We start from the raw sequence: 16187 nt of genomic DNA, 5'->3' as shown, positions 1-16187 counted from the left end.
AGTAGATTAACCTTTTTCTCCCTATTCTACACCCTCCATAAAGAACAGCCATTTGTAATTTGGCTTGAGGATTGGGAAAAATTGTTAAACGAAGGCCAAGTAGCAGAAGAAGTTACCATGCTGGTGCTTGCTGAAATGCAACATTCAGCACCAAAAAAGGCACATCCGCAACCCAGTGCTGTTACTACCACAGCACTGGAGAGAACAACAGAACAGATGCAAACATGAAAATATGGAGATGAAGATAGGGCTAAAATCCCATGAACAGAATGCTTGACAAAAGAAAAGATTCTGTTACCCATCACTTTCCTAAAGACCAGCTGGATCCCTGTATTATTACCTGACCATTTAGCATGATTAGAAATTTCAGACTTTCTTACAATGTTAGCAAACTGTCAAAAGCGCAATAGCTGAAGCGGTTAGAGTTACTTACATATAGCTTCGTTACAGAGAGCCAAAGCTGAAGCACAATCCCCCTTCTGCTCCTGATTCAGTGACTCTTCAAAGATTGAGTCTGCCTCCTGCACGGATTTCTCAAAGCCATCACTCCTCCCTGCAATGGGCAGCACCCTTCATTGTGGTTTCATTCTTTACAAAACCCTCATTTACACTTATCCCATTTGTGACTGCTGCATTGTTTCACCATGGGCAGTAGACCTTTCCCTGGGCATAGCTGTGCATATCAAACCGTCTACTGTAACATCTAAACTTTTCCTAAACAGGAATATAACTTGGGCATCTTGATACACTTCACACGCGCACACGCACACACACACACAGATACAACGTGAACCAGACTTTTTCCTCAATCTTTGTCTACTTGAGAGAGTTGTACTGGTTTAACACATTATTTTCAAGGCCAGCTTTGTAAGAGAGATGGTGTAGACATGTCAGAGGTAATTCAGATGCTTTCTAAACACTAGGAATTACCTTGAATTTAATTCTAAATTTATCCCAAAATAAATTAGTAAAACACAGCAGGCCAGGGCTTTTCTTGCACTAGATTATCATAAGTCTGCTGTCAGAAATCATCTGACTCTTCTTCAGATATCCAATTAGTTCCACATAAAATGTCTTCAAACTGAAACTACTGAGATGTCCACAAAACAATACTCAGACTTGAGTGCAAGTGCATATGACTGCAAAAAATAGTTCTGTGATTGCACTGAATGCATACTCTCAATTACTGAAACAGAGAATATGAAAACCCAACTGTCTTGCAGCTTTGAAAGAAGTAAAAAAGAAAGGGACAACAGTCAAGAATTCTTTTTACAGTAGTTTAGACAACAGCATCAGAAGGGAAAAATATAAATCATTCTTGGATACAAACAGCAAATAAGAAACATTGAAGAAACATCCAGTTCTGAGAGGAGAAAATGCTCAAACGAGCTAGCATCATCTATTAAACATTATGCAAGTTTCATACTGAATTGTTCACATTCAAGTGAGGCAGGGCAAAATAATATTTTATAATATTATAAAAATAATAATAAGACTGTTTCACTGAGAGGTGGGTTCCTTTTCTGGAAGGTCTTTATTATAACAGAGAATACGAGTATCTTTCTTGGCCAACAGAAATTTACACCTTCTCAACTCACGTAACAAATACTATGGTCTGACCTGTTCTCCAACTGCACTGCGCACAAATGGAGAAACATAAACCCATTAAGGACCCATATGAAAAGCAATTACTGCAGAGAGAAGTGAGATTTGTTAGAGCAGTGAGTTAATCAAGCAGCACATTCAGTTTCAAAATCAAGGCTACTGAGGCTCATAAGCAAGGCCAGTATACTGAAGTTCCACGAGTGTAGCAATTGAAGGAAAATGAGTCACAGGAGTCCTGGAGTTCTGTGCACCAGCAAATGTTTCAGGCAACCTAGCAGTCTGCTAACATTAAGCTATTACATCTCTAGGATGGGGAAAGGCTTAATGGGAACAAATTAAAATTTTCCTTCTCAGGTCAAAGGCAGTAACTCAAACATTGTACTGAGGTCTTTTTAGATAAAGAAATATCCTAGTTTCATTTCTTCTTACCAGTGAAAAGCTAAGCAAGTCTTGCTTCTACCAACACAACAGAAGAACAAAGAAGGCTAATGTGTTGGAAAACTATGCTATTTTCCTTAGGCAGGAGAAGACAACATCCTCATGCTCAAGAACAGGGGCTCACTTTTCAATTTTTACCTCATTAGCACTTTATAAAAATAAATCCTAATGCTAATAAAAAAAAAAATTGTCTACTTTGGTACATCAGAATTTGTAAACTGGTTACCTGCAGGTCACAGTGGGACCATAAAGGGTAACCTAGAAGCTTATAATACCAAGAAATTTTAAAAAATTACATTCAGGTGATCAGTCATCCTCATAAAGACCATATTAACCGGCCACCATAGGTATACATAGTGACATTCCAACAATTGGAGTTGCTGTAGGCTGCAGAGTGCCAGCTGTATTGCATCCAGAGCTCGCACTGCTGTGTGGCGTCCTCTCTCAATCCTTCACCTCTGTTCTGCAGCACACAAACACCTCATCTCCTTCTCTGCTACAAGAGGTTTGAGTGAACAGTGTAAGGGTCCCAGGAGGTCTAGCAACACGGGAGTGTTTGGGAGGACACAATGCCTCACTGAGTCTGCCCCAGCCATACATGAATTTAGGAGACCAAATCCTACATATTTCACCATGTTTCTTGGCTCTGCTGACTACCAGGAATCCACAGTTAAGCATTCTACCAGATTTCTCTCAGCCGGGTTAGCCAACCTCCTATTTGATTCCTCTTACTGGCTAATGAAGACTGAGAATAAAACAAAGGGCACTACACTTGAATCCTGTCACCAAGCTCTCTCTGTTACAGTCACATTCTTCCAGTTAAATCTCCTTTTCTGTTGCCATCCGTTACTAGAAAGGAGAGGAGTCTTGAAGAAGACATATTGAGACTTAATATTTGGCTTTTTAGATTTTTTTTCCCTCCAATTCTTGTCCTTTACAAAAGATAAATGAATCAAATCCTGCTCAGATTTTTAAGTACTCTACCCGCTTAAGCTTGCCCCAGTACTTGTTGTCACCCTTGAGCTGCAGCTGTACAGCTGAACAGAGAGGGAGAGTATGAAGTATAAAAGCAGAAACAAATAGAATTGCTCAGGTCAGTGATGCTACAAGAAAGAAAAATAAAGAAAATAACAACTTAAGTGGACAAGCTATGCTGCAAGTGGATCTGAGGTATCTGAAAGGTGTTTATTACAAAATGCTGGGGGAAGCCTTAAAGCTAAATCTGTATATCACTACACACAAAATAGAAAGGTGCAATTATTAACATCTCTGCATTAGAAACTTTTACCCTGTTGTCAGATTCAAGAAATAATATAGTTAAAATGCCAGTTTTCTGTATGCAACAAGTTTGAAACTGACAGCGTTCCACTATGTCAAGACACAAAATTGCAATACTGGGAGTGGAGAATGGGGAGAAAGAGTAGGAAAGTAAGTTCTAAGGTTCAAAAAAAAAAACTTCAGCACGATAATCTTGCAAAATATACTGCATTCAAAAAGTTACCCTGATTCTGTAGCTCATCTAGATCCATGAACCTGCTGGGACGGGGATTAAAGCCCATCGCTGCCTCCATTTCCTTTTCTCTTTTCCTGCGTAGTTCTTGTTCATGTGCTCTTCTTGCCACCTCCTCTTGCAATTCATCCAGTTCACTCTTTAAAGGGGCAAACATCTCCCCACCTTCCAAACAAAATTTTGTTTTTATAGTAAGATCTCTGAAAGTATCCATTAAAAGACAAAATAACGTTAATGGACAATAAAATTGCCATTAGTGAATAGCAGACTGACCAAAGACCACAGAATTGCAGACCACAAATTCTGTTTTGTTCAATTTTACTTTCAATGGCTGCCCAAGCCATTTGGTTTCCAATTGTCTTCTGTGTCGGTGGCTCTGATAAAAGCATTACAGTATAAGTTCACAATCCCCTGTAGCACAGCCCTTCCCTCAATTCAATGACACAAGAAACAGCACATGAAACAGAGAAAAATCTGAAGAGAGAATTGTAAGTTGCTGCTGCAATCTTGAGACTTCTTACTGTGCTTGGAACTGTAACCAATGTTATGTCAATGTAGCCAAATGAAAATGGAAGGAAAAAAGGCTTATGTATGAGTCAACACAGCAGAAATCAATCTTTAGCCTCACTTCAACTTTGACCTGTATATAGAAACTACCTTCCCTCCTTACTTTATTCCAGAGAATGTCTGGGTAAGGGAAAGGATTTCCTCAGAAGGATAATTGGAATGTGTATCTGCAAAAAAGGTCAGCTTTAGTCCAAGTATCCTGTAGACACCTAATCACTTTTGTGGAAATTTTACCATTATAAGCTTCTTTTCAGGAGTCATCAATCCTATAAGTTATCATGAGTTATGCTTGGGAAGACATTTTCAACTAATAGCAGAATACTGAATTATAGGAAAGAAAAGGAAAAACAGTTTTATTTCATCAGACAAATCAGTTGAAAATGACACAAGAACAACATGATCAAAAGGAACATTCCAAGTAAGTTTTTTGCCATTTCCTATGGTAAACCAAAGTTACTACTTGTTAAATTGTGTTGTTATATTCCTCTATGTTTCAATTCCTTTTTTTCATAACTGCATTGTAAAGATGAACATCCAGAAAGCAAAAAAACCCAACTCCTACATGCTTTAACTCACAGAACCACTACTACTGAGAACTTTATCTTACCATTTCCAAAGGCGCGTGGGCTGGTTGCCCAGCTTCCATTGGATGAAGTAGGCTCCACTTCCAGTATGCTGCTACTGTGAGACTTTGGGATGCTACGCCAGGCAGGAACCAATCCACCTGTTCGTTTCATATGAATGTCCCTCCAAAAAGAGTAATTACAGTTCACAATATTATTAAACTCTTTGGGAAAAGTTATGTCTACATTTTCTCTTATCACAAAAATATTTACTTGCATTTTACTTTTATAGTTCCAAGGGGAAAAAAGAAAAGCCTACCACAGAAGATTATTTAAAGAAACAGACAAAGAGAAAGCAAATAAGCAAAAGGACAGTAGTTCTTATATTTGCATGTAAATACAGCAGATGTCTTGCAAGACTTAAGTGAATCTATCAAACTAACAATCAGAGAATCATAGAATGCCCTGTGTTGAAAAGGACCTCAAAAATCATCCAGTTTCAACCCCCTGCTATGTGCAGGGTCGCCAACCATCAGAGCAGGCTGCCCAGAACCACACCCAGCCTGGCCCTGAACGCACCCAGGGATGGACATCCACAACCTCCTTGGGCAACCTGTTCCAGTGTGTCACCATCCTCAGTGGAAAAACCTTCCTCCTAAGTTCCTAACCTTCCTAATCTTTGACAAGGTCAAAGATTCCTATGCAAGACTATCGATTTCTGATTTTGTAGCAGATGCTACAAAACAATGATTTATCTGAAAGAGAATGACCAATCCTAAGTTCATGTTAAATTTGATATTTGAGATTTTAAGTCGTAGACTAAAGGTATGACTATTTCAAATGCATCATTTCAGTCAACATTACATGTCTCATTCATTTATTTTTCTTTTCATAAGTCATCATCATCAGTAAGTTATCAATATACTGACAAGAAAAGGGATCAATCTCACTGAGATCTGTATTTCCTCCCTATTTCTCCCTGCCTCAGTGAACTTGCCTTACAAGCTAGGATGATTGTTTTGTGCTGTTGGCTTGCTTTCGTGGGGCTAACTTTGGCTTCTTTTGTTTTGTTCTACAGCATTATGTAACACAGCAAAACAGAAATGCAGACTTCACTCCAAAAATGAAGTTTGTTAAAATCTACCTGTGGGTGCTTGAGTTTTCAGACAAGGGCATGTCCAGACTAACTGGGCTGCTGCTGTTGCGTTCACTGCTTTCATATCCAGACTCCATCCTCTGTATCAGATGAGGATGTTGATCCATCACATGCTGGGTACCACGGCTTAGCACAGGACGCTTGTATCTGACATTTGATTGGCTTGATCTTGTTTCTTGGACAGTATGTTCCTTGACCTCGTTCTCCATAAGCTCCTTACCTGTTGAGATAAAAAATAACCTAGTAGAATATCCAGACTTTCAGAGCAGCAAATCTACATATTTTTGCTCCTTGATTATGCTTATACCAGAAGTAGTGTCTTTAAGTTCATTTCAAATTAGAAATAGAAAGCTGAAAAAAACAATTTACAGCATTTCTGTTACTTCTCAACAAATTTGGTTTTGAATCTCTTCCATTTAGCATGTTACCATATTTTCCCAAAGTAACAATCCAATCTGAAAAGAAAATCCCTTCCTCCCCCAACAGTTTGTATCTGCACAAAATCATTTAACAATATATCCAACTGTGCCTTTAGTAATTCCAGTTTATATTGTACTGTCATATTAACTTCAGATGCTACACTTTCTACCTTTGTTTTCCTGCCATTTACAATGTGATGAGAAACATTTTTATTTACCATTCTTCCTTGTTGATTTTCCTGCATGTTCTCATTTGCCTCTTTGCATCCTTTTTCTTTTTACCTTTTTCTTTTTTTCCCTTTGCTTTTTTATTCCTGTGCTGTTTATTCCTAAGCTGTGCTCTCTTCTACCTTTATCTTCCCTCTATACATTTATTTTTGCTGCCCAATTCCCTTAAACTTTTAGTTCCTTTCAGTTGGTGACAGCTGCCCCTGCCTCTCAAGGTTCTAAGTTTTCTGCAAGTGTCCTTGTTAACTACCACTCCACTGCCAGTCACACAGATCTCTTCCTTCTCATCTACACGCAGTAAAAAGCAGCAGTTCCAGAAGCATACCAACAAAAAGAAAGAAACTGGTAAACACCTGTTCTCTACAGTGTTAACAGTTTCAGGAATATACACCTCCTGAGTAAGAATAAAGTGACTGTACTACATTCATTTACCAATTAGGGGAAGGGAAGCAGGGGGATGGGGCAAGGGGAACAAAAGACATGAAGTGGCTCACGACAAATTCCTTCACCTTGAAGAAAGAGTAAAACCAAGGACAAAGTCTCTATATTCAATTTGCATAGCTGCTGCATAAATCATCATAAACAAATGCTGGTAAATCATGAGCTGCTCTTATCCCTCATAATGGAAGCTCAGCACTAATGCATGAAGTATTTGCTACGCCATAGTTTAAGCCATCATGCAAAAACAATCAAAAGAAAAACCCTGACCAATAAAAAAGGCCACTCCCAAGTAAGGAACTTCCAAATACTTAGCAGTGTAGTATTGAGTCCATTTAAGCAGTACAGACAATAAAGTTTCCCTTATTATTTTCTAAAATGTGAAATGTAACATATGGAAAACAAACAAGTACCACACGTTCAATATCCACAAAGAAACTTCAAGGACGTGAATCACTACCAGCCACATTCAAAATTTCACTTCCCTATTTTACTTAAATGAAACTGAATAGCAGAATAATATAAATTCCACACCTCAATGTAAATCTTTCTTCTCAACCTCTTACCTGCCTCTTCAGAGAAAGGACTAAGTTGAGTGTATCCACAGTGCTTCCTCTTGTCTTTACTGAAGATGCTATCTATATTAAGAGACTCTCTCTTGGGTCTCCAGCTTGGCCGGTACCTGCTAGATGAACTGGATTTAGACTCACTACTGGTACTCTCAATTTCCCAGTCTCTAGAGTGCACAGAGAGGCTTTTTGAGGGCCGTGTTTCTGCCTGATCCATATGACTCCCTCCATGAGGGGAATTTTGGTTGGTTTGAGAAATCTGCTGTGGTCTGCTGTGGATCATATTGCTCACTGTCTCCTTAAATTCCCTTAGTCTGCTGGTGCTGCTGGATGGCTTGGGGGCAGCTCTGGGGGCTTGTTTCTCCTTCAAGGTTTCTCCTGTAGTTCAAAAAAGAGAGAGCAAAAGCCACAAAAATAACTTCAGATTAAGCTAGCAGCCTTGCAGCATCTTCATGCAGTTTTTGAAAAGTAAAACAAAAGCAAAAAAAACAAAAGCAAAAGAAAGAGACAAAATGCAGGCAAAGATGTAACAAACAAGGAGAGAAATGTATATACACAGTGAGGATCTTAAAAATCAGAAAGAGATATTGATATTTTCAATAAAATAGAGATTCTTGCCTTCACTGTGGTATCCTGATGACTGAGTCTCATCTCCTTTTCGCCGAGACCGGCTAGAACTCCTCTTGCGGTCTGCCAGTGAGCTCTTTTTGGAAATATGCCTCTGATTACACTCACTGTCAGTCAGGTGCCCTGAAAGGACAGAAGAACACAGTTGAGATGACAAGAGCCTTTGGACTGATCGCTATGTGTGCTGAGAACAGTAGGGCTCTTCTGCTCCTTAGGAGCTGCAGACTGTCCAATGCTAACTGTCAGGTTTGGTTAAGCTTTTCCATCCACAAGTTTCTGGTTTTGTCTCGGAGAAGGGAAGTCTGGTTTATTTTTGTTTGTTTTGTTTTAAGGTTATCAGTGATACATTCCCTCCAATGACTCTGATAATGAGAGATTATCCAAAAGGAAAACTCTAAGGATACCATTTCTTTGCTGTCTGAATACTTGCTCAGTTTTAACAGCCATGAACAAAAAACTACAGACAGCTTGTTTGGCATTATTCTGTTGAATGAAGGCTTAAATGCATGAGCAAGTCAACATCTGACAAAAAATTACTGCACATCATCAGCATCTCTACACTAATTCTCTATCTGCACCTTCTTTGCCTGTAGCAAAGTAATTTGAGTTAGTTTAGGCTACAAGGAAGAAGCCTCAGTTGGCTCTCAAGGGCTAAGCCAGCTAATTCGCATCCGCCACAAGCTAAGAACGTACACACATCAACAGCATGGATCAGCTGACACACAACAACGTCCCCTTAACTACAAGCTCACATGTCCTAGCATTTTCTCTTGTATATGATATATTCCCAACTTTCCTCAGATAAAATGTGACTTAAGAGCATACGACAATTAATTACGTGTTTTCTGTATTACCACTTATTTTCTTAATTTTACGGTTCTCACACATTCACAGTCCTAAGCCTTCAAGCACAAACACACGCATGGCTTTACTCACGTGAGTAGTCCCAAGCAGAGATGCAGGATAAGAAGGGAATTTATGAATAAGCTACAAAGACTTATCTAGCCTTAACATCAACAAATTTCACCTTGTACAGGATGACAGCAATGGAAAAATCTGTACTACTCAACAGTGGATGAACAGCCCCCAGACTACGTAACTGGCCGTTTTGAGCCTGGTCCTTTTCTAGAAATTAACATCAAAATCAACAACACTTAAAGTAGATTTTACAAGTAAAATCATACTTTTAAACAGTTGAAAAAGTAATACACTCCAACTACAATTGCCACAAAGGTGCTACAAGTACGAGTGGGAAGGAATCCAAACAATAAAAAGCAAGCTACACAAAACTTGTGTTTCTATTCATTTGCAAACTGTACAAAGATTTTGTAGCTAAATTCTTTAGAAATAAAATAAATAAAAGAACTACGGGAATAAAAGAGAAATGCTGACAGTGAAGACTGAAGATGTACAGCATTTAGGTGACTGAGCAAGAAGCAGTCAGTTCTTTGGGAGAAGCCATTTACCCCCATAGCATGGACTGTCATGCATCTTCTAGGGTCTGAAGGAACAGTAGTATCTTATACCTTGTAGTGGTGTCTCTCAAGATAAAAGAAGATTGTGTTTCACTTCAGAGTGCACAACTTCTCTAGTGAAATTTTTTTCCCTTACAGCTCTTTCAACTTAGTAAGAACGGTTAGTTAGCACTCTTTGTGCCTGCAAGAAAGACTAGCTTAGAGTCTGTCTTCATAGACTAATGAAAGAACATAATTCAGCCTTGTAAAAATGAAGGCTGCTAGCAGTGCATAAATATTTTCCCCTCTTCTCATAAACTGTAAATTTTGTCATAATGTCACTGAATGTTTAACAGACATAGAAGAGATTCCAAGAATCATGAGCCTGCAACACACACGTTACACTGTTTCTACCTGTACCCTCTGGAACAATGACTAAAACCAGTGTAATGCATCAATAGAGGAACTAGCAGTCCCAGAATACAGTCAGAAACTTCACACTCATTTCATTAACTTCACTAAAATAAAAAGGCAGGATTTCTGAGTGCTCAACTGCACATGTAGAAGTGTGCCTTGCTGAATGTGTTCCTAAATGCCTCATCCTCCATGTGTAGGATTGCTTCAATGGCTTCATAAATGGCAGTATTCAAAAGAAAGTTTCACTGGGGGGGGTTTCTTTCCTTTTTTTGTGTGTGTGTGTCAGGGAATGGGGGACAGAATATGTTAATAGAGAAAGAATGAAATCAAACAGATTAAGACAGAACATCCACTACTCCCTCCCACGGAAATCTCAGTTGCATGAATAGGGTACGCACATTTTTCTCAGCAGCACAGGTTGGCAGGAGCAAGAGAGGGCTCATGCAGCCACCCTTCATGCTTTCATCCTGAAGAACCCAGGTATCTGAGGTCCTATGACCCAATGCTGGTCCTTCCCAGAAGGGCGATGTGGGATAGGGTCCAGAAAACTCTGGGCTGAAGCAGTGGGGTAAGTGGCCATTAAATGTAGAATCCTGCTCTTGCCCAGAACGATTCAATAGCAGCAACAGTTGACAGGTCAATGTGGATGGCTTCTTAATAGCCCCACGGATCACCCTTTGATGACTGAACAGTTGCATAAGTTGGCAGACTGGCTTTTTGGAAAGGTTTCAGGAAGGCAAAAATAAAAGGGGAAAACATCCAGACAGGTGACTAGCTAAGGGGACATACTGACTGTAACTAAAGCAGAATCAGGGAAGATGAGGATGACTGAAATTAGGTGGTGAGAAATGGTCTAGAACTGAAGGGAATAACATAGGACAGAATCAGTGGGAGAAGAAAGAAAAAGAAGAGGAGAGCATCACTAAAAAATGACAGAACAAAAAGTTTATATATCGAACTTAATCTGCTTACATGGTGGCAACCCTCCTACTACCCTCCCCTTCTTTCTTCTTAACAAATAGATTTATGAAAAATTGTACCAAGGGTAATCTAATACAATACACTTTCCGCTACTTTTGCAGACCATACAAATAATACTTCACCAGCATTTTCATTTTTGGCTTTTCAGTAATCTTTGGATCAATGTGAATTTTGTTTCTTCACCACTCTCCAATTCTGCTCCGACTTTCCCTTCTTTCTCACACTCTACTGAGGACTATTACCAGAACCTGCAGGGCTAAGTATTTGCTAAAATATTAGAAGGATCTTCAAGCTAAAACCACAGTTTACAGTTACTTGAACCTCTGCTAAGAATAAAAAGTCTTGAAGAAAACTATGAAACATTTTTTTCAGGTTACAATGTGAAACGCTTGTACCATAGATTGTTTCAAATGGACGAAAGATGTCTAAGTGTCACAAGATGTAACAGCAACTACTTCACAACCAGAAGGACACAGTGGTGTATTAGCTATTGACCCTGTTGCAACCAACAGTTGCTGATTCAAAGTCATTCCTCTTAGAAAGTCTTTAAAAGAACAATAAAGTAACGACAAACAGATTTCGCAGGTCATATTTCTGATGCTTGAGAAGTGCGTCCTTAACTCATGCACTGCTTTTTCAGAAGTGACGTTAGTACTGCATGCAGAAGCAGGCTGACTGAGATCACTGGCCATGAGTAATACAGATCTAAGCTTGCAGACTTCCAGTTCATTTCTTTTCCGCAAGAGAATCTTCAGGCAGACTCTTCAGCTGCCTGAAGGAATATGAAGACAGACTCTCTTCCAACTGTATGTTCTCACTTGTCTCCATAGCACAGGCAGGAAATCATCTTATGCTCCTCCCTGGTGCAGTATATACACTGCTATGTACTGCCAACACACACATACACAGGAAGTCCTCAGTACTCAGTTATGGGATATTTCTGGTGAGAGAAATACTTTTCCCAGGCAGCTGCAACTCCTGAAACAAACTGCCCATAGATGAGTAAGTAGAACACACATCACTTACAAACTGTACAATGGTAGTGCAAAACAAACTCCAAGTTCCAGAATTTTACATGATTAAGAGAGCAGGTAGATAGGGGATAACACAAATAGTGTGTGTAAATTTTTGCCTGGCTAGATAAAAGTCTACAAAAGCCAACCATACGCTTAAAATTATGCTAATCTTAGGCATTACAATGGTTATCTGCAAACCAAAACCAAACAGGATAGTAAACATTGTTCACTAGTCTGTTATGGGTTGCATAAAAAGAGATTATTCACTGAGCTCCACTGTAGTCACCATATTTAATGACAATGACTACTGTGATATAAATTTATCTGCTACCTGTGTCCCTGCTGCTTTGAGAAGCTGCATCATTGTCCACGTTGTAAATGACCGTTCCCTGTGAGTCAGAAGAGAAGTGACTGACCACAGACTCATGGTGTGCCTGTTTGTAAGGATAGCTGTCAGTAGAGGAATCTGTTCTGGTATCACTTGAGATGGAAGGTTCTCTCCCTGGAAAAGAAATTAATGTCAAATTTCAATTTCTTGTGGTTGATTGGAGATGCACCAAGTTTTCTGCAATCAAAGAGCAGGTTACTCATCATAACCTTCTGAGTTCTATCTGAAAGGAAACACCTTTTAACATTTTTATATGTATGTATTTTTATACTTAGCTTCCTGAAGTTGTTTTAGAACACAATAATATTAGATATTGAAGGGACACTGAGCAGAAGCATTCGCAATGTATTTCCTGGAGACCAAGCAGCAGAACTACAAGGCCTGTTTACAGCATATATCAATCTGATGCTTGTAGAGGTTTTCACAACTGATGGATAGCAGCGAAGGGCCTTTCCCCACTCCAGGCTCCCTGGTTTTCTTCAGAACAGGAAGATATATTTATAAATTGAAAGACATCTTGAGTGAGAAGTTTTCTTAACAGCCTTTATTTGCATTTATTTTAAGAAGAGTTGGAGATCTGTTTCATTACTACCAGACCATCAACATATAACTAAGACGACAGCAGATGTTCTCTATTGATTTACTGATTAGGAACCATAAAGCTAGATATTGTCCATAAAAACCATAAAACATTCTTAGAATTACAGATGTAAAAACAGGCTAAAAACCCAGGAAAAAGCTGTATTTCTGGTTTTGGCTTTACCTTGTTATTCTTGACAACCAATAAATCCATTCTAATATAAAATATTCTCTGCAACCATCCAAAAACAGAAACAATTTTTTTTGCTAAGCCATTATTGTATAAAATTAAACCCTGTTTCTAGCCTTCACCTTATCTGGATTGCAATTGCACATCTTTCTCTGAATATATCTATTGCTCATAAATTATATTACTGTAGGCTGAGGTCCTACTTTAACATCCAGAATCATCCAGAAATCAAGTAACCCAGCAGCCCATCACACCACTAACAATATGTAGAGCAGTTATCACCTCTGAAGCAACTTATTTGGATACACCTTTCTAATTCAAAGGACTACCTACATTACACAGAACTCAGGAAGTAGAAAAGCATTACTGGCATCTTTAATGTTAAGTCTTACATATCTACAGTTGTAAATTTTTATTATTATTTTTTTAATGAAAAAGGAATCAACTAAACATCACCTAAATGCATAAGCCTTTGCCAAACCCTTTTCCTTCAGTTTCCCACAAATCAGTCTGTATCTCATACGTTACTTTAAAAAAGACAAGCCAAAGGTTGATAACTGCATTGATTCTTGCCCTCCCTTCCTGCCATCCACAGTATTTCTTCTCCTTTCCCTCAGATTCTTTCACCATCCCAAAGGATGCATTTGTGATGTTTCCTTAATGTTTCTTTTCCCTAACTTCCCTCCCAAGCTTAATTCAGCAGCTTCCTCTGACTGGAATGATTTTATCATTCCGTTCCTGATAGAACTACTGATGGATTTATGAACTCAGCCCATGAATTCATCAGTTACTGCTCCTCTTTACAGCCATTTCACAACAGACCCTTCAGTTCTTTTTTCCATCTTTTCTCTAACTTTTATTTTTATGCTTGAGAGATTGCTATCCACTGGAAGAGAGGTTCAAAGGTAAAATACTGTAAATTCTCCTAAGAATTCCAGATCAGCTTTGAAAAGTAACAAACGCTAACAGAAACACACTCAAAATAAAAACTTTTCACACACAACACTACAGAGTAAAGGAATAAACATGCAGTCCAGAGTGTTTACCTGAGTCTTCACTATCATAGCAAGTCCTACTGTATTGCTGCAAATCCACTTGAGGGGGCAAGTCTTGTGTTGATACTGGAGTTCCTCGCGGATCAGCATACAGCAGCAGTAAAGGCTGATAATGACCTTTAATACATTTTGTCACAACATCTTTCCATTTTGGACCAATCTGAATTAACAACAACAAAAAATATTAAGACAACTTTGTCATAATTTTCTACAATAAGGACTCCATTTGCCCCCCTCCTCTTTCTTTACTGACATTCTTCAACTTCTTCCACATCCAGTACTGAAGAAGACACCTCAAGACTACTAGTAGAAGTTGAAAAATACTTCAAAAAGGAACATTACTTCTAAAATGTAACTGCAAGCAAACTATCTCTTAAAACTGGCATTTCCATTCCTCTGAGACTCAGCTTATTTGAGAAGTAAATTATCACTCACAGCATCAGCTGATCAAGAACACATTTGGAACACAGTGGAACCAGCTCAGCTAAAACCAAGATATTCACTATTTTCTGACTAAACAATCATTATTTTTGCTAAAAGTATAACTACAAAAATAATCCTTCCCTTTCAGAGGGTTTGGTTTCTTTATTGTTACTGGGTTTTTTTGTTTTGTTTTAATAAAAGGCAGTTCATCCCTTCAAACATTCAAACTTTGCATCAGTCAAAACAAAAGACCAGTTAACAAAGCTCTTTAATCCTTCCACCACCATAAACAAAATGAATGGTAAGCAAAAAATTACACCTCTAGCATGACAGCAAATTTAAGCCAATGCTAACCACTTTGGAGTGTGAACCTCCTCTGCTGCTAAAACAAACTCCATAGCATTTTGAAAAATGAGGTAATTACCATCACTATATCATCTCAAAAATATTCCTCATATACAAATACAGACTTTATTAAATGCACTGAACATCTTTTCTAAAAGAAAAAAACCTGCTCCATATACAGTTAATTCAACTAAAGCACTGCAATACCTATCATTGGCATTTTTGCTGCAGACAAATGTGACTGAGAACAAATGGAAGGATTAGTTTTCCCTTTGAGACTGTGCTTGGCACGACTACAGGAGAAAATTTTCCTCTCTCATGTTTGAGCCTCCATGACAAGAAGGAATAAAAGGAAAGTGGTGTGAAATAAAGTAAAACAACCTAATGGGATGTAGTAACACTGTGCCAATATTCTAGCACTAGTATGTGGAATGTCAAGGACTTCATGATTGGTGAAAGGAAAAGAAAGGAACAAACAGGTGGAAAATTTGTTGTTGGCAACAACTACTGGGAAAGATTGGCATCCAGATAGTTCAACAAACAACCCCAAAAGCCCTCACTAAATAGCAATGCTGCTCCTCAGCAAGGGAAAGAGAAGCATGTTAGCCTTGTGCACAAACAACAGGATTTCAAAAGACATGAAAGGAAGAACATCAGCCAACACAACAAAACTAAGAATGGGGCGCTTCTGAGATTTCTGGTATGCTTTTCCAAGAACGCTTTATTTACTCATGAAAAGGTACAAAGCTATGGGTTTTGAGTGGGAAAATAGATTAAATTTCTCAAAATCTTTAAAGATCAGTAAAGATTTGTACATAAGTAGTTAGCAAATTTCAAAGAGACTTTTTCTAAACATTTTCTTACCTCTTTGACATGAGCATCATCAAAGTACATCCATTTACGAATTTTAGTTTGGAAGAAGAAAGTAGAGTAATGCTTTCCATAGTAACAAATCATTCCCACCAAATACAGCTCTGAGTGTTTTGCTCTGTCATCAGTTACTCTGAAGAAGAGCTTCAAGAAGGGAGATAAGGAAATTGAAAAAAGTCAAAAATCAATAACATAACCCAGCATCTTACATATTGCCTTCCGGTTGAAGACCATAAGGTACTATCAAGAAGCATCAGTTGTTCTTACTTCAAGAGACAGAAAATAAGACAACAAAGACCGAAGTAATTAACCAACATTCAACAAAAATAGAGACATAAACAAGGAACAA

At 38.4% G+C, this 16187-nt stretch overlaps 1 protein-coding gene across 9 annotated transcripts in view; it reads right to left on the bottom strand.

Moving 5' to 3' along the window:
- The window catches only part of USP54 (ubiquitin specific peptidase 54), a 95711-nt gene that overhangs the window by 11113 nt on the left and 68411 nt on the right, over window positions 1-16187 (bottom strand). For 5 of the 9 annotated variants that reach the window (XM_042862748.1, XM_042862750.1, XM_042862747.1 and 2 more), the window contains exons 9-17: window positions 15833-15982; window positions 14192-14360; window positions 12320-12490; window positions 8112-8243; window positions 7491-7871; window positions 5828-6059; window positions 4728-4870; window positions 3545-3718; window positions 434-553 (exon numbers count right to left, since the gene is read on the bottom strand). In XM_042862748.1, the coding sequence (XP_042718682.1) occupies window positions 434-553; window positions 3545-3718; window positions 4728-4870; window positions 5828-6059; window positions 7491-7871; window positions 8112-8243; window positions 12320-12490; window positions 14192-14360; window positions 15833-15982 (1672 nt within the window). The remainder of the gene's footprint in view (window positions 1-433; window positions 554-3544; window positions 3719-4727; window positions 4871-5827; window positions 6060-7490; window positions 7872-8111; window positions 8244-12319; window positions 12491-14191; window positions 14361-15832; window positions 15983-16187) is intronic. The other 4 variants (XM_042862754.1, XM_042862753.1, XM_042862751.1 and 1 more) reach the window with 3 other exon arrangements.

This window comes from Lagopus leucura, unplaced genomic scaffold (assembly GCF_019238085.1).
Source record: "Lagopus leucura isolate 7727_CA_CO unplaced genomic scaffold, USGS_WTPT01 Super-Scaffold_739, whole genome shotgun sequence".
Classification (NCBI taxonomy): Eukaryota; Metazoa; Chordata; class Aves; order Galliformes; family Phasianidae; genus Lagopus; species Lagopus leucura.
This window is presented reverse-complemented; position numbering and strand designations above follow the sequence as displayed.